The 26,784-nt window shown below is 38.4% G+C and overlaps 1 protein-coding gene across 3 annotated transcripts; it reads right to left on the bottom strand.

Moving 5' to 3' along the window:
• Positions 1-647: 647 nt before the first annotated feature.
• Positions 648-26,784, bottom strand: LOC144662902 (muscleblind-like protein 3). Of its 3 annotated transcripts, XM_078523835.1 has the most exons (10): positions 26,636-26,784; positions 22,950-23,166; positions 19,412-19,591; positions 18,369-18,503; positions 17,446-17,658; positions 15,290-15,334; positions 13,442-13,568; positions 13,004-13,053; positions 8,308-8,395; positions 648-4,381 (listed from the first exon to the last, which is right to left on the bottom strand). In XM_078523835.1, the coding sequence occupies exons 1-10, from the start codon at positions 26,686-26,688 to the stop codon at positions 4,236-4,238; spliced, it is 1,254 nt and encodes a 417-aa protein (XP_078379961.1). In that variant the 5' UTR covers positions 26,689-26,784; the 3' UTR covers positions 648-4,235. The 3 variants fall into 3 exon arrangements, with proteins under 3 accessions (XP_078379961.1, XP_078379964.1, XP_078379962.1); XM_078523838.1 differs by lacking the exon at positions 15,290-15,334 and having other exon boundaries at positions 26,636-26,783; XM_078523836.1 differs by lacking the exons at positions 648-4,381; positions 8,308-8,395 and adding an exon at positions 9,023-11,252 and having other exon boundaries at positions 26,636-26,783.

The following is a 26,784-nucleotide window of genomic DNA, read 5'->3' as shown; positions in this document are numbered from 1 at the left end:
TGTGCTTTGTTCTTGGGTGACAAACTTCACTCTGAGAATGCCTCTCTCCATCCAGGTCCTTTGCGACTGATGAAGAGGATTACTCCCAAAACGTTTCACAAAATGAGGCAATATTAAAGCACTTTTTAGGAAAAAAAAAAACATTTTATAGTACTCAGGAACTAATGCTGGGGTAACCCTGTGATGGACTAGCATCTGATCCAGGGGGAGTAGAAAAAACTCCTAGAAGCTTAAAGCAAAGGAAACTGGGAATAGCTCCAGCATAATGGACCACTTGGCTTAGCACAGACTTTACCTTAAAATTATCAGTAGATATTATTGATGAAAATAATACACTAATCAGTACTTTTCAAATGTGTGGTCATACATGGAAATTAACTACAATCCTAGACAAAAGTCTTGAGACACTTAACCAATTGGACAAAAAATTGACATTGTACTGACCTCCCCCTCCCCACCCCCGAATCAATGTTTGTTTCTATCCATCATACCATGGGACAATATCTCAACATTGTTTTGGGGGGAAGGAGGCTCGGAAAATTAAACAATGAGTTAATGCAAAAGATTTGCCACTGAACACATTCCTGTAAGTGTCCCATGGACTTTTGTCTAGGATTGTAGGTTGTTAATAAAATGATCAACACTAGTTCAAGATCATGAAAAAGATTTTATTTGTCCCGAGAAACTCAACAGGGTCATACATCCCACCAGGGCATGTACTTATTAACCTTAAAAATATAAATAAGGAAGAAATAAGAAGCATGCTAAAAATCTGTGCTGCCTAAAGAAAGAGAAATGATAATCTAAACTAACTTTACTAATCTTAAATTCTTCTTCAAGAACAAATCATTTACTTAAGAGTGAAAAAGTCCTATTTATATGATCCCATATTGATATCTAAGTAGAGATTTCTTGCTCTTTGTGTTCTTGCATTCACAAGGCTGACGAAAACTAAGCTTGCAATTGGGATGAGTATGTGAAATAGTTTCATTTGTAAATACATGAATGAAGCAGTCTTTAATGTTGTTATCTGCATTTATCTCTGTTGCAAGCCAGGACTTAAACCACTATAAAATTAAAAAATCATTTCTTCTTAAACTTGCTAAATATGTCGACATCTATGAGTCGTGAACTATTATTTTTAAAAACTTTAACCTTTAAAAGGGACCACAGCAACCTTAGTTGTGTTTTTTGTGCCCTAATCATTTCTTACTATACTAAATGTAAATTAAGTGGAACAAAATTTGAATTTTAAATAAATATATAAAATATTAATATGTTACTTTAATCTTCTTAATTTCTGGCATGCACTGAACTTTACACCTCTGGGACTCTTTATATAATGAATACATTTTACAATAATATAATTTAACATTAAAATGGATTAACGCATTAAACTATTGCCAGCAATACAATAAGCTGCTTGATAGCTTCGCTGCTATATTCTCTCAAGCACTGGGATACAAAAATAAATTTCTCTTTATCCCTCCTCTCCTAAAACATTTCCGCGGCTAAGCCTGTGAAGGGAACATTTGCGCCACACCTGTGTGAATTTACAACTCACTTGGCATTGCTTGAGTGAGAGAAGCAAATATTTCCTTCAGAGGCTTTGATGCTTAAAGCAGAAGAAATAAAAGACAAGCAAAAACAGGCCAGCTGATATGTCAGTTCCAGTGTACAAACATTTTACACAGCGCACAGCTATTAAACAAAAAAAGTTGTCCGCAAACTCTTCAAGACCAGTGTACAAGAACAATTTCTCAGTATGAAACAATCTCTGATTGCTCACAAGGTTGATTAAGATTACATTAAGTTTGTTTACAACTGTCGCATGCAACTTGCTTACAACATAAATATTTTTTTTGTCTAAATTTAATCTTTAGCTTCCTTGATTGTTGCACATGCATCAATTGCAAGGTGGTTGCATTCACGTCTTGTAAGACCCAAGCTGTGTGCTGTTAGCATGCTGCGAGGGACAATTGTAAGCAAATGTCATACAATCTAATTTACCCTAATTTTTAAACACATATTTGGCTTGAAAATTTATTTGCAACAACTTTTTTTGTAATAGCTGTTGATATTTAATTTCCATAACTCTTCTGTTCTAAGACAGCAGCGTAGAAAACTCTTTCTTATGTTTGTATTTATAGACGTCCTTTTTTAACTTCCATTCAGAAAGTTGACATAAAACATTTGTTTTGTAAAAAAATCAGAAAACCAGTTTCTGTTCCTTCATTCTGTAGTAAAAAAGTACTTTATGAACTGTACTTTAGTCAAAGTACCCTCTGTCCATTATCACTTGTAAAAATAATCATGAACAATAATTACGTGTTGTTCCAGAAAATATACATTCCCCTCCTTTGGAAGGTTGACTGGTTTGAATCCCCCCACCCCTCTGGAAATTGCAAATTATGACCTTACAATGGGGTGGGTATGGATATTTTCTGGAACTACACAATGTGGAACAATATTTTTCTAAAAGGAAAATGTCATCATTTTGACAGAGATGCTTACTGTGCTTTTAGTGATGTAACTCGCACAATGTTGCATGCTTGTTACATGCATAAAGTAAAGCATGTTGATGTGTCACCTCATGAATTGATAAAATAAAATAACGCAGTGTCAGCAAAATATCCAAGAGTCGTCAGGCAAATCCTGTGCACTCCCATGAATCACATTATTCAACGGGGCTTGCAAATTTTATCCAAGAACAGCTTCAAGCTTAATGGCAGAATAATGTAAGCTTAAATTATATTCACATAAAGCATAATATTCACAGGCCCACTCATGGATAATTACCGTCACTTGCATCTAGGCATGAACACTCGCCGCCGAAACATGATCTAATTGGGTATGAAACATGGCATGATTCGTCATCAAACATTGAAGTTTAGCAGACCGTAACGGCAACTTTCGCGCTCAAAATGCTCACCATAAACACTGAGTACAGGCGAAACTTTACACAAGAAGTGATTCAAGTGAACCTGCAAATGCGTATCAACACAGATCAGGTTCGATGCGTCGCAAGAAGTCTTCACATCTAATCTTTCAGTCATTTCAAAACTGGAATGTGTTGAACTTTTGGCGCAAAAGTTGCTATAACAGTCTGCCAAACTTAAATGTTTGATGACGAATCATGCCACATTTGATACCCGATTAGATCATGTTTCGGCGGCGAGTCTTCAAGCTTAGATGCAAGCGATGGTATTTTTATACCACAAATACCAAAAAGGCTGTGTGTAAGGACAAAACAAAAGAGAAAGAAAACCAACCTAAACTGATTAACCAGACATGAAATAAAAACGTTACCAATATCCATCACATTGAATTTGCAAGTCTGTTTTGTCAAGAGGTGAAAATGATTATGACGAACAAACATAGACGACCTCAGCAGAAACAGTCATTAATAGCTTGTGAGGCAGGTTTACCAGTTAAGCATTGGGCATAAAAAATTCATTGCGATGAGCCTTACTCACTCTGCATGACAGACTTGAAGCCAAGTGTACGTAATTCACGCAACCTTTTATTGCAACATGTCAAGCAACAGAGTTTTACTGCAAGTTGCCGAGTGTATCACCACATGCGTTGCAAATTGTGGCAACATGTCGCTAGCTGCAACTAGCAATATTAATAAGGTGGTAACTTGCAATGTTACACTGTTGCATGCCTAGCTGTAATAAAATATAGCCTATATTACATATTATTTATGCCCATTTGTTAATTCCAGTGCAAGCTACATGGGCTACAACCATTATTTCTAGCAAAATGGTAAGCCTGCGTGCAGATGTCTCCAACCTCGTCCCCAGGATCTCTCTCTCTCTCTCTCTCTGCCCCCCAGAGCAAACGGGGGCCGGGAGAGAGAGACCCTGGGCCCAAGGTTGAGATGTCTCCTATTTCTATTGTGTGAGGAAATAAGAGACGGCGGCACACTGGCTACAAAATGGTTTTTTGCTTAGCGAAAAGCTCTGAGCAACAGTAATATCTTTTTAAGCTATTACAGCTGATACGCTCGCATCTCTTCATGCACAGAATTCTTTAAGAATCTGTTATGTGATTATGTTGCATGCATGCTTATTAATGGCGCTTGAAAGTGAATCGAAAGTGATGGGGGATTCCCCCTTAAATTTAAGAATTTTTGGTAGTCTTTCAGTAACCGCACTTTCGTGATACCAAAAATAGCTTTTCTCCAAAATGTTACCTCCATCCCACCATAGAATATGCCATAACAGCAGGCTCTATCTAGTCGTCTTTGTTGATGAGGCAGCAGCAGCAGAAGAGCTGACTGTCACTGGGTGGTAATATTTGCAGTTAGGCCTTGTGCATTTCCCTTTCACTGCATCTCGGCAAACTGTCACCTTGCCATCCACAACCTCAACACTCTCTGCACAGAAAAGTCACAAAAAAAGGAGAGGGTGTGAATTTATTTTTAACTATATATATAGGTGAGGGCCACAGGGTTACAAGTCCGCGACTGTAAAGTGTTCCCTCGTTAAATAAAGTTACTACTACTACTACTACTACTACTACTACTACTACTACTACTACTACTACTGAATTGTGGGGACCAAAGTTGTTTTTATAAGTCCAGTGTTGATAATTAGCTACACACAAAAATGTATATGTGAGTCATCACTGGAGGCTTGGGGCAAGGACTTTGAGCTCTGGAATAGGGGTGGGGCAAGTATTTATATCCCTGGGACAGGGATGGGGGGAGGTATTCTTGTCCTCTAGCTTAGGGGGGTAAATTACGGATTTTGACTTTGGGTGGTCAGGACAGAACGCCAATATTTTTAGCTGTCACAGTATTGTTTAAAAAATGCCATCATACTGTTGGGGGTCTAGACCGATCAAACATGAAATTTGGTATCTTGAAAGGGTCAATAAAAGCTTTATCCATGCCATAATTTACAGTGCTGATAAGCTATGTGTGAGCGAACACTAGAGGTTTAGGGGAAGTCTTTTACCCCCTGGGGGTTGGGACCTGGGGAGAGTTATCCTGGCTGTCTAACTTAGGGCATGAGCTACTAGTATAGGATTAGGCTTTTGTACATTATGCTAGCATTTTTTCGAGCATTTTAGTGAGGCAAAAGCATTGAGCATTATTCGTGCATTTTAGTGGCATATTCCCAGAAAATTTATTTTTTTCTGAGAAAATAAAAAAGGAAATTGATTATTTTTAGAGAAAATGAAGACAAAAACTCAAAATTCAACAACAAATAACTTTCTAGAGATAGTCACCTTCTTTCTTAACTTGGCCTCGTAGATGATTTGGAGGATTACATTTTTTTGGCTGTATTTATGAACTTGTATACATTTTTGGCTACTGGCGTGACGAGAATTGATGATGATCGATGATACGTTTTTGTTGTTACTTGCAACACTTAAACGTTTTTGTAAGTGTTAACATGCAGTTAACACCATGTTAAAAACTTGAAATTTATTTAAAAAAATGTTTGTATAATGAGCATTATCCGACTTTTGGGGGAGACCGACATTTTAGTGGGAAAAATGGAGCATTAAGGTGGAGCATTTTAGTGGGGAAACAAAAGCATAATGTACAAAAGCCTATATAGGATACATGGATTTCGACCTTATAAAAGCAAATAACTTACAAATAAAGTCATCCTTTTACTTTCAGTGTTCTTAACTCCAATTCATACTCGCAGAATTCAACCATTAATAGTAAGACTCCGACGACTCTGGGTAAACCCATGCTTACTACATTCCACTTCCTGTGTGACTTTGAATGGTTTCCTTTGGAGACCCCCCAGGTTGGCCACCTTATATGGAGATGGCCAACCTTTGGATCTTACGAGGTTCAAACGATTAAAGCCTGGGCTATTTTCCTACCCAGTAGATTACAACACATAACGCCAAATGCAAATAACTTTAGCTAGTACCAAGACCTACCCCCCAACAAAAACGGTTTTGTTTCTGCAGGGAGTGGGCATGGGATCTTGTGACCTATATTTTAGCATCCAGGACTGCTCACTTCAATAAAAGCTTGGTTACCAATGTGTTGTGGTAATAATTTGAATGCAGAACGTAAAAGGATGACTTTATTTGCAAGTAATTTGCTTTAATTTAGTCAACATTCACATATCCTACAGCTTTAGGGGGTGTACATAATAGATTTTGGTCTCAATGATGGGTGTTCAGAACAGCATGCCAATACTATACTGTGTTGGCAGCCTTGACTGATGAGGCATAAAATAATATCTTTTAGGGGTCATAAAAACTTAAGCCATGCCCAGATTAGTCTCATTTGGGATTTAATTCATATTTTCTGATGGTTTTCTCCCCGGGGGGGGGGGGGGGGGACTCCCATATGAAAGTTACAGGGCCAGGGGGAGGTACTCCATATAATGGCCTATACGGGGAGGCTCCGCCTGAGGGGTACCTTTTTCACGCTTCAGGTATATAAAAGGGTAAGGATTTCACAAGTTTTGGTATATGAAAGGGTATGAAAATCCGTCATTTAGGTTTTTAAAAGGGCCTTTAATTAAAATATTTCGAACAAACGCTCTTTAATGCTTGTATTATTTTAATTTATTAAGCGCTGCATAAAAATAACAAGAAAACGTCCTGTTCACGTCTATGCCATGTCTTTTAGGTATATGAAAGGGGTACCTTTTTTCAGTAAAAGGAATACGAAAGGGGTACAATTTCTGTCAAATGTATATAAAAGGGTAAGGGTAAAAGCTTGGGGCGGAGCCTCCCCGTATAAAACTTTTTGAGTGCCCCCCCGGGTGACGGGGATGCTCATCGTCTCGCTTAGGGTTGTAAATTTCAGTTTTTTTGGTCTCGCTTAGGGTGTTCCGGGCAAAACGGTTATATTTTTAGCTATGATGGTCTCGTTTAGGCTTGCAAACGAAGAAATATGCAAATATAAATTCTATTCTTAAGTTTCTGGTATCTTTTAGGGCTCAAGAAAAGCTTGAGCCACACCCAGATTGGTCTCCTTTAGGGGTTCTTTTCAAAATTTCCGACAAGCATCCCGTCCGTTTCATATAGGAGTCCCCCCCAGGGGTTTTTTCTTCCCACCTCCCTCCACCCCCCAAATTTTCAGTTCAGTCCCCCTTTCTATCCCAGTTGTCCTACCCCCCTCCCAGTGCACCAGCAGTACATCAAGGCAGTTGTATTAAGTATAACAAGTCCAAGATGAGTTAATGAGTGTTTTTACAGAACTTTCTTTTACAGAAAAAAGAGTTTTCTTCCTTTAGATCTTTGCAGCTGGAGAACTTAATTTGAAGATCAGAAAATGGCCACCCTTGGCTTGGACATGTGAAATGTTGAATACAACGTCTGCCATGCTGCATTGCTGGGCACCTGGGGGAAAGGAGACTCCCGTATTAAAGGGCCGTGTCTAGCTTAGGCCTGTAAATATTCAGGATTTTGGTCTCCCACCTCCCCCCCCCCCCACACCCCAGGATTAGTCCCTCAACCCCCAAGTGGTAAGATGTTGATCAAGACTACACAAGACTGCAGTTTTATTTGCTTATTTTCCACCCTTCCTCCACTGCATGCTCATGGTAAAATAAGTTGGTGGTAAAAAACACCCCCCTCACTATTAAAAGGTCCAAGAAAAAATTAAACAAAAAAAGCAACTTTTTCTGTCACATAATAAATTCCCTTTGCTGTTTTTATAACACTTTCTTTGTAGTAGTTTGGAAAATTTCAATGTCCTTATCACAAATAACCCAAATCACGACCTTCTTAACAATACAGTATAATCCAGATTTCCCGAACCTACAGGGGAAATAAAAATTGCTTTGAGAAATTGGGAGGTTCAAGAAGTTGGGGTAAAATTACAGACAAGTATTATCCGAGGGAAACGAAAATCCAGGGTTTCAAGAAACTGAGGGTTTAGGAAATCGGGATTCTATTGTAGTTGTTTTGAAAATATAAAATACTACTTTCCCCGACACTAGACCTCCCTTTATTATTATAAGCGCAGGCAAGCAAAAGCAGTGTGGGAGCCTGCCAAGCGAGAAGTCTTAAGCACAGCTTAGCCCTTTCAGCACACAGCCCAGCACCACATTCTCATTACATGTTAGCTAAGGACATCTAAAAGCAAATCATAAACATCTGTTTTATGAGTCAAAAATCTTTTTTTTTATCTCAAACCTCCTGACAATTTTGTCATCCTCTTTGACTTAAATCATTGAGAATTTCAATAGTGGTTACGTCCGGGACTGACACTTCTGTCGTTGTCTTAGACTAAAATCATTGAGAATTTCAATAGTGATTATGTCTGGGACTGAAAGGGCTAATCAGCTAAGCGTTACAACAAGAAAGAGAGCTCACTGTCTTTAACGTGGGCATAGCGGCAGGCTTCTCTGTGACACTGGCCAGAGACAAAGTCCCGACAAACTGGCAACCCATTGGAGGAGTGCTGTCAAGGGAAAAACAAAGGGTCTCAGATTGATTGATTGATAGGTGTCAGTTAATCAGGAGCAAAAAGTGCCAGTTGTGGGAGAAAGCATAAAAATAGCAACAAAAATTTAGTCTACTTTTTAACTAAAACAAGTTTATCATTCACATTGTTGAAGGGTTAAGGGGAGTTATTCTGAAAACACAACAAGTTATCAAGTGCCAAGTGAATAATAAAGTGTTGCAAGCACCGAGGATGACCTGCTAAGCTTAAGAGGTGTGAAAGCAGCTGGGACAAAATAGTGCAAGCGTGCATGCTGCGGCTTAAATGTGCCACGCCCACTTGCTGAAACAGGAAGGTTAGGAAAACAAACTTCACATTTAAATGCAAAATGGCTAATGAAGAGTGCAACTGGAACATCATGGCTGTTTGCTTCATATTACTAATAAATTTGGCCCAATCTTCTGAAATACTGATGTGAGTACACTTATGTTGAACATTGAAGAAGAAATATTAAAATTGAAATTTTGCTTTGAAACACAAAATGGCAGAAATATTAACAGCATGATAAACAAGCCACACTCAAAAGGTAAGGAAATAAACAATTTTAATTTAATATGTATATTAACACATAATTAACACCTCACAGACGACATAGACAAACTTTAATTCAATTTATGATTCAATTAAACTCTACAATCACGTATAAACACATAAATAACTATCTTTCTCTACAAAAATTAATCTATTGCTATGAAACATGAGAATTTTACTGCAAGACATTCAGGAAGATAACTTTGTGTTTTCCTGACTAAATTAGAAATTGGTTTGGTAAATTTATCTGGTTTGCAATTTTTCTAGTCTTGCAATAAACTTTCCATTATGAAAAATCTACTTAATAAAACAACTCTAATAATTATTGTCTTTCTAAATACAACTATATCACAATGGCTCAGCCATTGGTAATTAACTGCACAAAAATCAAATCAATTGCTCTTTTCATGTGCCTTATCGGATTTACATTCATTGTAAAATAACTTAAAGTGATTCATACAAAAAAAATTGGTGTCTAAATTTAAATCTGTATTAAAGTCAATATCCAGTCGTACGTCTCAAAGATGAAACTTAAGCTTAAAGTAAACCCTCTTTCTCTTTCATAGTACAGCTTTAAATGTGTATAAAGATTTGTGACGTTTTATGAAATTTCTAAGCTCTGTTTATTTTTTGGGTCAACAAAATATTTCTCTTTCTTTGGTAAATTAAGATACTATTAATCTTGGACAATCGTTGACAGGGGTTAGAATTCAGCCTGCTTCTAACACCATTAGTTTCAATTCACTGTTTCCAAAATACTAATCAAGTGATACTATTATTGTTTCTTGTGTGGCCACTAAAGTTGAACTGGTCCTTAGCAATGTTAGCACTCGATGAAGAAAATTTTCACTCACAACTGTGACTTGTAGCAATGTTTGCATCCAGCATGTAGGACAAATTTCTCCCAAAAAAGCCCTGCTTTTTATACGAGGAAAAAATTTTCTTAGGAAGAAAATCTGGCCTGCATTGAATGTGAACATCACTACAAGTCCTGGCTCTGAGGAAAAAGTTTCTCCATCACCAGAACTTTCAACTTTTAACAATGGCCAGGTCAGCAACAAAACTAGTATCTTGTAATCTGCATTTTTGAAACAGTGAAATGAAATCAGTGGTGCGCAGGCAAGCTGAATTTTAATCACTGTCAATGGTCATCAAAGATCAGTAGTAGTTCAAAAGTACAAATAATTCATGACCTTGGGGTTTGAAACTGCTGTATTCATGCAGCCAGTATTTTACAAAATATGTAATAATATAGTCTATCTTTCGTAAGTACATACAAAACAATCTCTCGTGTTAAATAGTAAATGTAAATAACATCCCAAATAAAATTATTACACATGCAAATATATGAATGAAAAAGACCCAGATTAACCTCTCATCCTTCTAACGAACTATGTATGAAATGAATCACTGAATGTAACAGCTAACGTTCCTCTTTCGTAACAAATATTAATCCATAAAACATATCATCTTTCAGACTCTTTTTTCTCAAGAAGTTTCTCTGTTCTTGCTAGATTTTAAACCAACCAATTTGCAATCATTTCTTTATGTAAGATCATTGTTTTGGGTTTGAGCTTAGAAAATCTAGGAAGAACATACTAGGTTAACATTACTTCAATTAATTCCTTATCTTTATTGTTGTGGTCATAGACCCAATTTTACCATGGTCATAGTCGACAATAATGTAAAGTGCTTTGATATATTAATTAATACTATACAGTTGGAAGTCTTCCTGGAGTTTCCAATTTCTTCCATGTTGTCCTTGACAACTTTAAATCTTTAAAATAGTTCTACAGGATTCTTGAACACAGGTCTCCATTTGATGAACAAAACTCTCTTGACGACTAAGTGGAACAGCCTGTGAATCACTTCTCCAGTCTTAAACTTGTAATCTTTATAACGGTAACCAACTTGGTTTCTTGCTTTGAACAAAGCAGAAGGCCGCAAACCCCTGCCTCTAATCTCTCAATCTGTGTTCATTCTTGCTCTCTCTCTGTGCAATCAATCAACACACTCCCCCCTTACACATGCCTCTCTACAGATGCATACAAAAAGAACCGCCCCTCAATCACAAAACATGGGGCGTCATAACATAAGTGGGTGTGGTAGGTGCAGAGGCTAATGTGTAGTTGTTCCAGTACTGGATGTCCATTGACTGGACCTGAGGGTCAATGATTTGGTAGGATGTTTGAGGAGTAGGAGGAGGTGCGAGAGGAGGAGGAGGTGTCGCGGCTGACTCCACAGGCACATAGCTTAACACCTGTGGCTGAACCTGGTGTTGCCACTAGTAGACAAATAACATGAAACGAAACATCAAAGTTAGCATGACGTGCAAGTCCTACGCTGCTGCTGCTGGCAAACAGGCAATTAGTTTCTAAAGAAACTGTTGTTCTGCACTGACAGGCATAGGTAAGGGTACACAGCTAGTTTGTAATACAGCTTGGTGACGATGACAAGGTTAGCTCCAAGGATGGCTTGAAGCTCAAGTTGACAATTATTACTGTAACACAGCAGCTGCCTGTACACTAGCAGCAAAGAACTTTAATGATAGGTAAAGAATTTCATGCAAACATGACTCATGAACAAAATCACTTGCTTTGCTGTAACCTAAAACAATTTATAATTATTGCTTCTGCAATAAACAACAATGAACTCTGATAATGTAATTGGCTTACGATAAAACAAGTGAATTCATTCCTGAGCTACTAAATATGTTGCATTGGGCGATTCCAGAAAATATCCGTACCATACCACGGACGGCTTCCATATTTTAGCCCCCCTTGCCTTCGGAAATTCCAAAATGTGTTATCCCCCCATGCCCTCGGAATTCCATAATCATTAACCCCCCCCTCCCGTTCAGATTTTTCATTTTTTAGTCAAGCTCTTTAGAATTCCCGTCAGGGTTCGCAAATACGCCCAATGTGGCGTATTTTACATCAAATTATTTCAAATGACTCGATCTGTACATAGAGACAGTCATTATGACTCGAGAGATTCTGGGATGAAAATGTAAAAAAAATAAGACTTTTCTCCTTACCCTTGTTCAACAGATACAACCTACATTAATTTTACATTGCCCCAAACTGGTGCAGAACATTAAAATAAGAATATCGTGTGATGCACGTGTGTAAACTCGGAAGATAATACGATCGAGTGCACTGACATATCCGCCATCTTGGATTTGAGCCTTCACGGTCAGCAGTCGCTCCCAACCCACGTGCTTCAAAATGGCGTCTCGAAGCGTAGCAAAAGAGTTTCCTACTCCACTGAATGGACTAAATAGTTGTGGATCCGCTTTGACAAGAAAACAAAGAGCGAATGAAGAAGTTCATCAATGTTAAGGCATCTGAAGATTGATGTAGAACCCACATTTTAGCGATTTTCTTTTGTAAATGAACGCAAACACATGCCTGATCGATCGATACTTGTCTTGTATCCTGCTTCTGCTACGCGGTCGTCAGTTCGTGCTTTATTTGCGACTTGGTAGTCCACAAAATAAGCATTTTTAAGTAACACACTCTTGTTTTCTCCTCTGGAAATCCAAGACCTGGAACTCCCCCATGCCTTTGGAATATCCAATCGTAAGTATCCCCCCATGCCTTCGGAATTCCAGTTCAATGAACCCCCCTTTCCCTCGGATTTCCAAAAAGCCGTCCGTGGTATGGTACGGATATTTTCTGGAATCGCCCATTATTACTCAATAGAATGCCTACATAAGAAGACTTTTTACTGAGTACTAGGTTTCCACAAACATGATGCAGGCATCCCACTGTGGAAACTGACTTCCTTTTATTGTACAACCCTCAAATGGCCTTTTATCTTTGGATGCCGAAATGAAGACTAAAGTTTTCCCCCCCCCCCAAAAACATCCCCCCCACTGGAAAAATGCTCCGCCGTCCCTGGACACAGGTCTGAGGGTGGCCCTTATTTTGTTCTGGACTAACCAATGGTATTACCTTATTTTTGTGCTCACAGTACGCAGTAAACAGTCCCCTTAGGCAGGCAGGTAGTAAGATTAGTGGACAACATATTTACCTGAGGCATTTGTGTTTGAACCAATGGTAGACCAGGTGCGAGTAATGGCACTAAAAAAAGTAACAGAATTATTGTAACTACATCATGCTCAAGCTAGACAGACTAAATTTTGGACATTCAACTGTTTTCAAGGAATTTGAGGCTAGCGGTAAACGTTTACTTGACTCAAGTGTCAAAATTACCAAAACCCTCTGAGGATGATCACGAGTCTAGTCAACAACTATAAACATCTCGCACTTTTGCACAAGGGATAATACTATAAACAAATGCTTTTATTAACAATATAAAGTGGAGTAAAGAAATGATCCTCACAGTGAATTGCAATTAAAGAAATTGAAAAGAAAGAAACCAGAAAAATTCTGGCTTCAACGGGATTCGAACCCGTGAAAGTGGACCAACAGGTGTTTTTTTTTAACTATAGCATTGTAGGCTACTTACTTGTCGGTATAAGAGACGTGAACTGCAATCCGAGCGGTTGGTTGAAGGACTGAAGTGCTGTGGCAGCCCCCGGCATTATTAGAGGAACCTCCATTGCAGTTTGTTTCTTAAACGGTTCACCAAACGTCTGTAAAGAAATGATGCCAAGTCAGTATTTACAACTTGAAAATATCCTGGTCTAATAGTGCGTGCCTGTTTGTTGATAAGCAAGTAGCTTTACAGCAGTCAGATCACACTGTCAAAGTATTATAGTAGCACAACAGTCTCTAGAACCTCATTGTCAACATTCAGACTTAATTCTCCTAACTACACTCCATACAGTTCTTATGGTCTGGTTGGGAGAATTTGTTAAAACATCAAGACAATTTCTCATGATATGTCTTCTGATTGCATATTAAAATCATGAGAAGACATTTCATGATGAACACTCCTGGGGTTTAATGGGTTAACCTAATCCTCCAATATCTATTTTAGATTTTTATCACCCTTTGAAATTTAAAAAGTAATAAACGAAAGTAGTTACAGGTCTTCTATACCACTCAATAGTGATCTCTCTAAACTAAAGTAAAAAGTTATTTGCTAAACACATCTTGATGCCTTATTCTCCTGTAAACATTGAAAATCATAATAATACGAGGATCAATAAATGCCAAGCCAATTCATAGATGTTCTTTCAAATAAGAACTTTTGGTTTCGTTAACCCAGAACATCACTGGATAAAATTCCAGACGGCATTGTGTATTACCAGGTGTTTACTATATTTCCCATACTTTTTCCATGTCTGGAAAACTCATCCTAACACAACTGGAAGGGTTTCATACTCAGGGCTCAAAATAATTTTTGGATAGTGCCGGTCGTGTTGCCGCCCCTGCTCGGTCACTGTCGTTTCTGACCGGTCAAAAATGTGGTCGCTTTGCTCTTCTTGTCGTCTTGTTGGTGTGGTGGACCCTGCCACTCTCACTGTTTCCTTTTTTGGTTGCGATGGCCTTCTCTGGGCAGATTCAACAACTCTCACGTTGTTCCATCTTTCCCTCTTCCGCCTTACAAAGCTAAAGTAGAGACAAGCTGAACACTTCCGCGTGCATTTCTTCGTCCTCTGAAGATAAACGGACAACAAACTACCGATCAAACAGCGAAAAAGCATCATGTTCTGTAGAGACAACAAGGAATACTTTGGAGTATCGTGGTTTGAACGTGTATATAAGCAAAAACTAATTCAATATCATGTTCAAAAAGTATAGAATAAATAAAACTGGTATTATAACAAATTTTCTGGTCTGGTGCATGACCGGTCAAAATGTATGGCACGGACGTTGTCCGGACAAATTACCATCACCGACTGTCCTTTGACCGGCCGTTATTTTGAGCCCTGATACTTATGCCAGTTTTCCACACAGATCCATATGCACTATCGATATCCCAGAAGGCTACACATTAACAACTACCTGAATGGCAAAGCAAGCTTGCAAGGTTCCATAATTGTACTCCAGAAATGCATTGCAGCTCATTTTTCAGAACTTACTGTTGGTGCAGTTTCTAAACTTATGACCTCCTAAAAAGTCTCATGAAAATTGCAATCTATTGCTGTGAGGCTTAGTTTAAAATCCCTGGATGAGCTAAGAATATAACTTTGTGCATGACATCTTGGGTAGTCCCAATTACTTGGCCCCAAACTGAGCAAGCAACCGTGATTGACGGTCATCCTTTTGGCAGTAACAGTAAGTTGACCAAAAGGTGACTCAACAAAATAAAAAAGCTCATAGCACTGTTAACATAATTTGATGAGCTTACAACTACAAGTAGCTTGCTCATTACTTGGACCTACAAAAGCAAAAGGCTATAAAGTACCAGTTCAGGTAAGGTATCATGGGGCCTCTTGCGGCTACCCTCCAGCTGCAAATCAGCAGGCCGTGTGCAAGCACAAAAGGAATGAGCCACAATGCCAGCCAGCCAGCAGCAGCGTGATGTAAGCGACAGCACATGAAAAAAGACAAGCAAAATGCAAGTCATGATTTATGCAATTTGCTGGCTGTAAAAATAAGCTTCATGAAGTGTTAAAAGCAGGCAGGATTCGACATCTCTTCACGCCCAGTGGCCCAATGCAAGCAAAATGAAAATTAAGCCAAGTAAATCAAAGGCCTTATAATACACTTCTCGTGGCTAGATGAAAGTTTTAGTAACATTGATCAAATTATCATTTGTGGCAAATATGGGTTTGTGAATTTCCAGAGTTGCTTGCCTTTTGGCTGCTGATCTGGGCTAAGAGATGTCTTTCCCTGCCAGGGCAAGTAGTCAGTTTAGTAACAATCTTATTAGTCCTGCCGACTCATTTCTGGTTTACAGGGGTACAAAGTAAATAGATTGAAGCTACGCCCCACAAATCCAAACAACAGGACTTCTTGTGCGTCCAGTTTTAAGCTTTGAAGAAAGTCTGAGCTTAGCAACAATTACCCTGGGCTGCAATAATGTCTGGAGTTCCTTCAGTTTAATTTGCAAATCCATGCAAAATATTGTTTAAGTATGCATGTGGGCACACCACGAATCCTTGGGCATCTACCGTATGCATTTTTGCTTCAGAGTTGGCAGGGACTAACAGATATATCATTATAAATTATACTCAACAGTACAGTAGAACCCCAGCTTACAACCTATTCATCATTACATGTATAGCCATTTTCTTTTGGCATGAACAAAAACTCAGACAGTCATTTTGTTTTTTAAAAACCACTTTATCACCCCTGTTCAAACGAGCAGATTTTGGTGGACCATTCACTATTAGTCAACTAAGCAGAGTTCCACTGTACATGCCGCTAACACAATCCCAGGGGGTACTCCGGGATCAAAGTGACGGGGATGATCGATGGAGGCACTCGGACCCCAAAAATCCCAGTCTCCCCACATTACCCAAAACAATTCCCTGGACCAAACGCCCCACAAATCCCTAGTCAAATTACCCCTAATTCCAAGGCCGCGCCAAGGCCTTAGTTTGCCCAATCCCCTATTTAATCAGTCACCCAAAAACCTCCAATTCTCCTACCCAAAAATCCGGATCGAAACCCCAAAAAATCCTTCACACTCCCCATTACTTGATCCCAGAGTCCCCCCTGGGAACAAATACCCATGCAAGCTGCTTAATTGTCTTGTTTCATATTATAGTAAAGCTAAGGCATTAAGCAAAGCAAATTTTAGCAGTGAAAATAACAAGCTCTTGGCATGCAAGCTGTGCATTTATTGTTTACTTTTAGTGCTCTTCATTTGATCTGATTATCATGTATTTAGTTCTTAAACTTTTTAAAACAATAAACTTTAATAATCTAACAGCAAACACAGAACACCAACAAGGCATTTGTACATATTTTATATTTTATTGTCATGAGGTCATTTTTGCTGTTCATCAATCCTGAACACGTAAAGTATATAATTTCAGGTGAAATTAGACATAGCATTCTCAATAGTTATTTTACATTTAAATGAAATAAAGTGCACCATTTTTGTCTGAATCAAGAAAATGTTCTGGGAGGCTACAAATTTTCATGCATTACAGAAATATTAAATAATAAAACACAACATTACATGTGCATGTAGGCACTATTAATAACCTGATGTTTTTTTATAGCTTAGTAGACATTAAGATTGGGAGGCTTGTTTCAATTTTTACCACAGATCTTGCAATAATAAGAGCAAGCATGTTTCATCACAACTACTTCAGTAAAAAGACAGTTTAAAAAACAGAGTATAGCTGAATGATTTCCGTGGATAAACAAAGCACTACTCTCTTAGGTGTTTGAAATACCGACATGCATTTTCTCAAACAAGTCAAAAACTCCTAAATATACTTACATGCATTATAAGGAGAAATAAATTCATGTGTAATAATCAAGACCATCAGAATGCATGCAAACCACTGCTTACAATGTAAGCAATATTCTAATTTTCTTTGTTTCAACTTTATAAAATCGCTAGTGTGTTTGAGAAAGGAAACCAGCTATAGACATGTTACTCACCATTAACGACTGTTGTTGAGCAGCTCGAACTCTTCCCTGAAGGTGAGGTGGCGGGTGGAAGTACCGGCACATTTCCCTTTGACATCTGCCCTTCATAAAGTCCATACAAACCGTGATCATGCCGTCAGAGCTGTCAACAGACACGTGTCGAGGGGGATGTGCGTATCTGCACTCTTCCCTTGAGCATGAACCTCTCTGATATTCTCGGCAGACCTGTGAAGAAAAGAAATACATTTTCATGTTAAAATGGTGAACCCGAAGTTATCTTTATTTGTAAATCGCCAAAAGGACAAATACTAGCTCAGTGATCATTGATTTAGCTTCAAAAGAAGGGCGATTGTCAGAAGATGGCCATTACAGTGTCTGTGTATGATAATATTTAGCTAGTGTAAAGAAATGGGTTCTTGTGCCACTGCAGAGGGTTAGAGAACAAATGGCTAAGAGTTGACGATATCTGTAGGATGGTCACTAGAACTTACATCATACTGCGCCAGTAGTTTAGCCCACTGGTCCCGGTCCGTGCTTTCCTTTAATGTCTCTCTCGTCGGAACTGATCATCAGTGGCGCGCCAGGAACACACGCGCGGCTCCACATCGCCGCTGGCCGATTCGCGATCCGCTGAACAACCCCTACTGGCGCTGGGTTTTTTCATATTTTAATTTTCCAAAACATTGTCTTTTTATCAACTGTGTTAATGAGTGAATCAAAACAGATATTGCCCAGAACGGGAAATTTTGCCAGTTAACTAAATCTTTCTAACTTGATACAGCTTTGTCAAAGTACCAGAATTATTTCAGATGTTAACTTAAATTGCCATTTACAGATTCCATGCTATTTTTAGTGAGAATGTTCCTTGTTATGTTCCTTATTATTATAACCTCTCATGTTGATTATTTAATTTTACATTAAAAAAAGAATCTGACCTCTAGTTTGTCGGATTTGTCGAGTCTTCTTGACGGAGCCTGAGCTAGGGCTGACGCATCAGGTAGAAAAGCAACAGGTTGCTGAAGGTATGTCCCATTTGATCCTGGTACACTTAATGGCCAGGCAGATATTGACTGCAACAAAATAATGTTGAATTCAAGAACATTAACATGCTGAATACCAATCAGACCCTCTTTTTTTCATGAAGGTAAGCAAAAGAAAAGCATGTAACCATTTTAATCTTCCCTGCCTCATAAAGCCTGTTTTGGTAAATATGTCTGCAAATGTTAAATTTTCATTTTTTTTCTTTAAGTTAATTTCTTGTAGTATAATCAAAGTCCTTCCTGAATGCCAAAAAATCATTCTCATAATAAAAAAATTGAAAATGATAGAAGCCAATGACTATGACTGCCTGTTAATATATGAACTCTATGTTTACACTGTACTTAATTTTAGCTACTTTTATTTTGACACTAAAAGAGCATAGTGTTCTTGACTTGACTATGACTTTAGCAGGGAACTTAAATGATATGCAGAAGTAGCCTACCGCAGACAGCCTGCTTAAAATAACTTAAGGCAGAACACAGGTGGCCCAGTTTAATAGGACAAGTTACAGTTAATACCACTAATTGCCTCTGCCACCACCAATTTTCAAGTCAAAATTAAAGGAAGCTATGCACATTAATATTGGGAGAAGCCTGCTTCAAATCAGCAACTTCACCATGTTAATTTGTCCCTCTCAATCTCATTTTAACTTTTTTGTATGTTTTGCATCTATCACTTGCTCTTTTGTTGTTAATCTATGTAATTCATTTTAGTTAGGTTATGCTATTTTTGGCAACACCTATTTTCACAAACATGTATAGTGGCTTACATATTCAAATTCAAGGTAGATGTTGTTGCTGTCGATGATAGATGTTTCTGTCGAAACATGTTTCAAAACTGAAAGCACTGTCCTTTTCATTCAGAAGCCTGCCTCTAGCAAGGAACCGTTCTTAATAAATAGTGTTTCAACTTAAGGACTGAATTACAAGTTACTTACAAACGAGGGATTCGTCAGCATCTGTTGAGCAAGAGGTGCAAAAGCTTGCTGTTGAAGAGCAATCTGCTGTTGTTGCTGCTGTTGCTGTTGCTGTTGTAGTAGGCGACCATTATTCTCCATCTGAGCCTTTATATGTTTTGGAGGATGCAAATACTTGCACTTTTCTCTATGGCACCGTCCCTATGGACAACAGAAACAATTAACTGTCTGCAATCATTTAACAATTGTCTGATAACAAGATCAAACACTAGCTATATATATATAACAAAAGGAGCTTTCAGATTAATACTTCAGGCAGGGGGGTTTAATCCTATTACTAAAATAAAAGACAAGCAGGTTAACTTAGTACACAGTGACAGTCATAAATCAGGTGTATATTTGCCTGTCTAGACATGCGGTCTACAAATCACCTGGTCAAAGCAGTCACTCAAAATAAAAAGCCATCAATATCTGTTCAATATTCCTTGCACAGAAAAATATAAGATAAATCTCTACTAGAGACCACCTTAAGGCGGAAATATAATATATTATTGCTTTTAAACTTGAAACTTTGACCCTTAACTGTGCCTGTTTATATCACTGCACTACTCGACTAATTTAAAACTCAACTTCCCAAAAGCAGCTTATCGTCTATCTCATAACAACCCTTGAGTTTGCTTATCTTGTTACAAGCATAATCTGATAAGTCAATAATTGACTTATTTTGTGTGAAAGGTATGGTAACAAAAAAGAGATAAGTCAAGCTTCACAACACCTTCCTCTGTAGAAATGGGAAGCTATGATTTTAAAATTCTTATTTACTATTACAAGTTTGTTCCAAAGCATGAGTATCATATCCTTGAAAATTAATCCAACAGAAAGAATGCGTTATGTCAAATGTCTGCCCTTTGTAATATTATCACAGTTTATTTTACTCAACATACAAAGGGAATATAACCTGCAAAAAGGACAAAAATAGCACTTTGTCTGGAGCCAATGATTAACCCCCCACCAGCATGGGTAAAAATAACTTCATCAGTGTTTGACATTATTTCGTACTTTGCTCTCTTTATGTCAAACTCAACTTTTGCGTTTGATCACAAACCCTATACATGAAAGTTTTTGTTATTCACAGTATCAGTTAGAAAACAGGCATCTGCTTAGATGTAAGTTAAACTTTCAAAAGACAACCGAGACTGATCAGGTTGAATTTACAAGTGGAGTTATGGTTAGACGTATCAAAGAAGGATTAATATAAAATGAGCATGCCACAGCACATGCAAATCAAAAATTCCCATATCAAAAAATCCTGCTCTCAAACAAACTTATTTTTTTCCCTTTTGTGGTTATTCAAGTGAAAACATGTGATGACCCTGTTAATACTGTTTCAAAAATTTACTTCCTTATTATTTATATCATCAAAAATGGCAATTTAACAAAGTTATTTACAACTCTGTGTCCATCAAATGGAGACACAGATAAAGAGGCCTCAAAAGACCGACTGAAAACTTTCATTTGTTTCATTTTTGGTAAAAAAAATTCTTTATCATTGGTGCTAACAAGATCCAGCCACCTTGTGACAGAAATATTTTCACACGTTATGCTGGTGTTTTGACGTTACTTCTTTAAAAATAACTAGCAGTGTTTTCTAAAATCTGGTTCACATTATTATCTCAATTCAACATTATGTCAAGATAAATCATCACTACAGGTGACTTCAACAAGTTTCTATGAAAAAAAAATGCATGTCAGCTAAAAATCAATGACAGACTTGACTTGTAGAGCAAGCCATTGTGTTTGAGTTGAACAATAGATTGAGTTTGACAAAAACCCAGTGTTGAGAATTCTCACAATGTTGGCAAGTTGACACCATTGTTTTTTAAACCAGTGTAACAGGTTCCTAGAAAAAAATTCTCTTGTTCTAGCTTCTAAAACACTAGCTGCGTCACAAAAAGCTATCAAATAATTTTCCCTGTAACCTCAATACAGGACTAATTCACTTCAAGACAAAAGATGGAGAAGAAAAAAATCCACTGACCTTATATTCTATTTGATTATAAAAAATCCATACAATTAACCTAGAACAAAATGGTCCTTTTGAAATCTCTTAATTGACAAAACTTAAAATAGCTCATTGCGTTTAATGCTAATTTGCAAATTTTCCTCACAAGCGTGATAACGCACATTCTTAGATTTTTTTTTAATTTTTATTGCTGTTCTTGATGATAAAGTTCTCGAAGGATTTATAGACATCGCGAATATCTGCTTATTTGTCAATCGCACCAGAAAAGAGCGACAAAAAAAGAAAACTGACAGGAAGTTTTAAACGCGAATCGTATTTCTTTGTCTAAGGCCACGGCCGATGACAATATTGTGCAAATTTCAATTTCTGTCACGCAAACCGCAATAGAATTAAACGGTAATGTTCACAATACTCAAAGCAAACTATTTAATGATCCAATGACCGATCGCGTGAGCATTACTAAAAAACAAATTTCAGCTTGGACACGCAATTTTTTTTTCTTTTCCCTGGAATGAAAAATTCACGGAAGTTTTTCCTCAAAGAAGATGCGTGCACCAGTACACGAATTACGTAATATTCTTTTATTCGCAGGCCACGAATCCGAACGTGGATGAAATTTCAATTTCGTGAGTTCAGAAGAAAGAACAAAGAAATTCTGTGTCCATATGTTCACGATAAAGTCCCCTTGCTGTGTTCACGAGTCGAAGCTCACGAAACGGAAAAAGAGCTTATAATTACACGCTTTGATTTTCGTCAATACACAAACTTTAGCCCGTGTTACTCCGTGGATAGAAAGATCAAGGTATCAAAGTGTTTTCACGCAACAGCTCAAAACAAAGTCGTGCACAAAATTCACGAACTTGCTAATCAGTCACGAAAATTAAATCTACACTTTTTCCAGGACGAGTCAACACCTTTCTCACGAAACGCAAACACGCAATGAAAAATTTTGGGCTCATGACTCACGAAAAAGCCAACTTTCAACTTTTTTGACACCCCACAACATGCCTGAACACAGAATATATTCGCCACTGGTTTACGCAGTTCACACAGTTAAGCAACGAACTATATTGCTTCAGTTAAACAAAAGAGCCACAAACATCGTTTAGACCACTGGCACAGCCACTCAGACGAGCCATAATCAAAGTTTTAAGTAGTTTTAAGAGAAACACAGAGCATTTCCTCAAAATATTGAACTGCTGATGTTGCATAAGCCACTCGCTGGGAAAATTGTCGTGCCTATATACTGGTTGTGACATAAAAATACCGCTTTGTCAAAACCACTGGGAAATTTTCCACAGAAAAATAATTCTTGGACGTATTTCTTTGAATAGGCAGTCATAAATCGTTTATACCATTCACGGAAATTTGAAACGCCCGCAAAAACTTGTGTCGCAGTAAACGACGCAACAAGTTTTCGAAAATCTTTGCCAACAAAAGAAAGTTCGAAGATTGTGACCATAAAGCGCGGAAATGTCACCACAAGTACTCCATTTTACCACACAAATACTCCCGTTAACACAAAAACGTAGATACCTTCAGCGAGTCGAAACACGCCGTGACTTTTCCATTCTGAATGAGCACATGAGCGGGTGGATGTGCGAAACGACATTCGTCCTCTGTCCGTGAACACTTTCCACGCTGAAATTCTCTGCAAACTTCGACAAGTAACCATCTTGGATCTTTGCCCATGACTGGGACTATCATCTTCGAAAGAAGTCTGTCTGGTAACTCCTTTTCAGTAAACAAATACCTAACGAGAAAAGGCGAAAATCATGAATGAAATAGTTTTTTCTGCGCCAGAGCCGACGATGCGAGCGCGATTTTCCCGATATTTCTGGCTGTTAGGGGAATTTTGTATTTGGCAACAAAAAGCTGCGCATGCTTACTGGGACGAAAACATCGCGGGCTCAAATTACATAACAATGAGTCATCAATTACTTGTCGAGGTCAGGGTCATGGCGCAAGCGAAATTCGCCGTCCTTTCCGGCTAAAGTCACGGAAAACGATAGCAAAACGTGAATCTAGTTAGGGTTCTTTTATTTTTAGTTAATGAGGGGACTCAATATTCCTTTTTCTGTCGAAATCTCGACTCGTGACTCGACCGCTTGTGACGCATCACGCGAGTACGTGATGGATCGTGCACCTTGGCCCCAGCCCGCGCGATTACGTCATCACCAGGAGTGATTTAAATAGAGGTAGCCCTTTGTTCGCTTTTCCGCTTCAGGAGGCCGTGAAAGAGAGTGGTCGAATGCCACAAAACCGCATCAAACGGTCGGCTCGCTCGATCTCCAGCTGTCCCGTCAAAGAACGAAGCCCAGAATAAAGAGAAATGCTTTATAATTGAAGTGTTTAGAGAAGGGAACACAAAGAACGCTTCGGTGACACATGAGTCGGAACTGACAAGGCACAGCAAAAGCCGTGCCGTCCTTTGAAGTTGCGAGGAAATTATTCAATCATAATTAACTTGATGGCTTATCGTTAGGGGTAGCCATCTTAAAATTTCAACTGCTCAAGTGAAAAAGACATTGCGTGTCTCTCTAAGGTTTCGTGCATTTCACGAAGAAAAACATAAAACTAAAAGACCGGAGCCCGAAGCAATTTTACTCCGTGGGAGGTCGTAAGTCTTGCATGATCTCTGGCGTTGTTTGGCCCTTGTTTGTTCCGTTAGAAAACCATGCGATGAATTACATTTCGTATTTATTCTACAGCTCGTTAGAGAGCCGATGGAATAGTCTTCTCCACATAAATGTGTTTTGTACGTGATCTGTGAGAACTATAATGGGCCAAATTCTAATTAGCAATCTGCTTCATCGGTGATTTATTCACCTGTAGTCAAATTATCGCTTACTCTTTGAATAGGCAATACCAAAGATGGTAAATTTTCTTGGCCGTGTGTATTAGTAAGCATGTTTTCGCTCGTTTACTAATTTTGTAAACAATTAAACTCCTCTTGAGTTGAGACGGACACAGACTGGCGCCGACAATATGTCTTCGTTCCGGCTTTAAAGGACGGGTATTATATAAATGTAATACATGCATCATAACCGTGTTTTTATTTGGCTATTCGCCTCGGAGAAACAGCATGTATTTTTCATTCGAGTTTGGTTTTGATCAAAATCGCTGCCGGCGGAATTTATGAATCCGTGCGATTTTACCCGAGACCCGCACTGCGTGTCTCACCGAGGGGGTTATTTAATTGTTCATCTTTCCTCGACCAAGATGTTTTCAGCAACAGAGGAAACTGCGATTTTCGTGCTGTCAGGACCAAGTTAATACATTTCGTGACTCACAGGCCTTGCCGAAAGTGTAAACCAGCAATCAGGAAAGCCAAAACAAAATTAAACATGCGTGTGTTTCAATAAAGTTGCACCGCGTTGAGCAACCACCCATTGATCAAGTAATGTTTCAATCTCCCGACAGCCAATGTTCGCTTTTATTATCGAGTTTTTGTTATCAAAAGGCCTTTGGATGTTTTTCAGTGATGTGCACGAAAAGCAGAGAATGCTGAAAGCCAGCCGAAATCTTTCTCTTGCACGCGAACAACCGCAAAACAAAAGTTGGTTGGTGGTTTGTTTTCTCTGTAACTCTGTTTCTTTTTTGTATTGAACGCAACAAAAAACTTTGTATCACTTGCTAGTGAGTGCGTCTTCTGACTGATATAATTTAAAACTTAACTAAATTTTGTTCATAAGCTGTTTTTTTTCTCTATACGACTCACTTCAAGCCCTAGAGACTCGACTGATTTGCGAAAACAACAGTACAGTTTCATTGAACAAAGTCAGCTTGGCGTTCTTGTCGTTTTGAACCTAGCAAGGTTTTTGAAAGCCATAAACGACTGGTTTTTCTTTACACAAAAGGTCCGTTTGTGGAGATGTACGAGAGAAAGAATTTCAGCTGGTCAGACACTTACGTTTTTTCTGGTAGTTATAAAGTGTTTCAGCATTTTAGTGACATCTTCTGCTCACCGGAAACTAACAGACTGCAGTCTAAACGCGCTGGTGGGCGAGTTCTGCCTTGAACCACACCGCTTATCGCACTGTGAATGAGCTGATAACTGTGTTTTCTAACTAAACCAAGAATCAATAAAGAAACTTTAACTTAATTCACTAAACAATCGGCTCAAGCGAATTCACAGCATTGTTTCCAAAGGAAAAAAATTACAACCCAGTGATCTCATCGCTCTTTGTTACGCCAACGCATTTTTCCTTTCTTTTTTTTTTTTTTTCGCCATTTCTTAAAGCCTTCATCACGTAGGTATTTTTTCTATGACTGGATTTATGATATTGTGAATTGCCAAGATTTAACGAAGCTCAAATGATGGTTCGTCAGCCTGCAGTTGACAAAACACACACAAAAGCTACCCACGTCTTCCTTCCTGTGCATTCAGCCAGTAAATCCTGCTCGCTTGTTTCTCTAAGCTACTTTATCTCTCAGAGGAACTCGCAACGAAATCTCCAAGGAAGCTAAACTGTTAATAGCTAGCCAGTTACCCGGTGACAAACAGCCGCGCACGTGTATTAAAATGCGTTGCTTTCTTTGACGCGACTCAACTTCCTGTCGTTCCCAATGGCGAACCCGTCAGAGAAATTTTAAAGTGTCCGCTTTCGAGAAGCAGTGAAGGGCTTTGTTTTTGTTTCAATCTGCTCGCCGTACATGCCGTACGCCATGTTCGAAGTTGATCTAAAGTGTTGTTTATCATTTTGTTACCAAAAACAATTTTGACCATTTCGCACTGTACAATTCTGCCACCAGACTCGGGCCTTGTTCGAAAGTGCGTCACTGAGTTCAACAGATCGCGTTGTTAAGTTCTTGTTCTTTTGTTCTCGCTTAGTATAATTCGTTAGATGTATTCTTTCAAGTTTAATTGAGAGTTAAAAGAGAGAACTAAAGAATTTTGCCAATTTTTGTATCCGGCCCTGCGTAGGTTGAAACGTGACTTCAACGCATAAATTTAAGTTCGGAGTTTAAAATATACTATCAGAGATATTTTCAGTAGTTACGAAAGCCCTGAATAGATATTTAATTACTCGAACGCCAACGCTTTGTGTAGAAGCGAATCAGAACCATTCTCGTTGCTCGCTTCGCGATTCGATTCGATTGAAAACAAAAGCATGTTTCTCTGAACTTGAACTCGTGATTACGGAAGCATCTATCTTCGCTACTGTCAAAGCTAAGAAAGTTGACTATTGTTTCCTTCAAATAAATGTTTCAGTACAAACCTGGGAGCCGCGGTAGGAGCGTGAAATGTTCCGTTATACATTGGTTCATTCATTTTATACTGTCTAGAAGCCAGTTTAGCTTTTTAGCGAGAAGTTTTTGCCAGTTTTCTTCTCAGCGCGGATCAAGCCTTCCAAACGCGCGCGACCAT

This window comes from Oculina patagonica, chromosome 8, assembly GCF_052425735.1.
Source record: "Oculina patagonica isolate OP01 chromosome 8, crgOcupat, whole genome shotgun sequence".
Classification (NCBI taxonomy): domain Eukaryota; kingdom Metazoa; phylum Cnidaria; class Anthozoa; order Scleractinia; family Oculinidae; genus Oculina; species Oculina patagonica.
The sequence above is the reverse complement of the archived record's forward strand: the minus strand, read 5'-3'. Positions and strand labels throughout refer to the sequence as shown.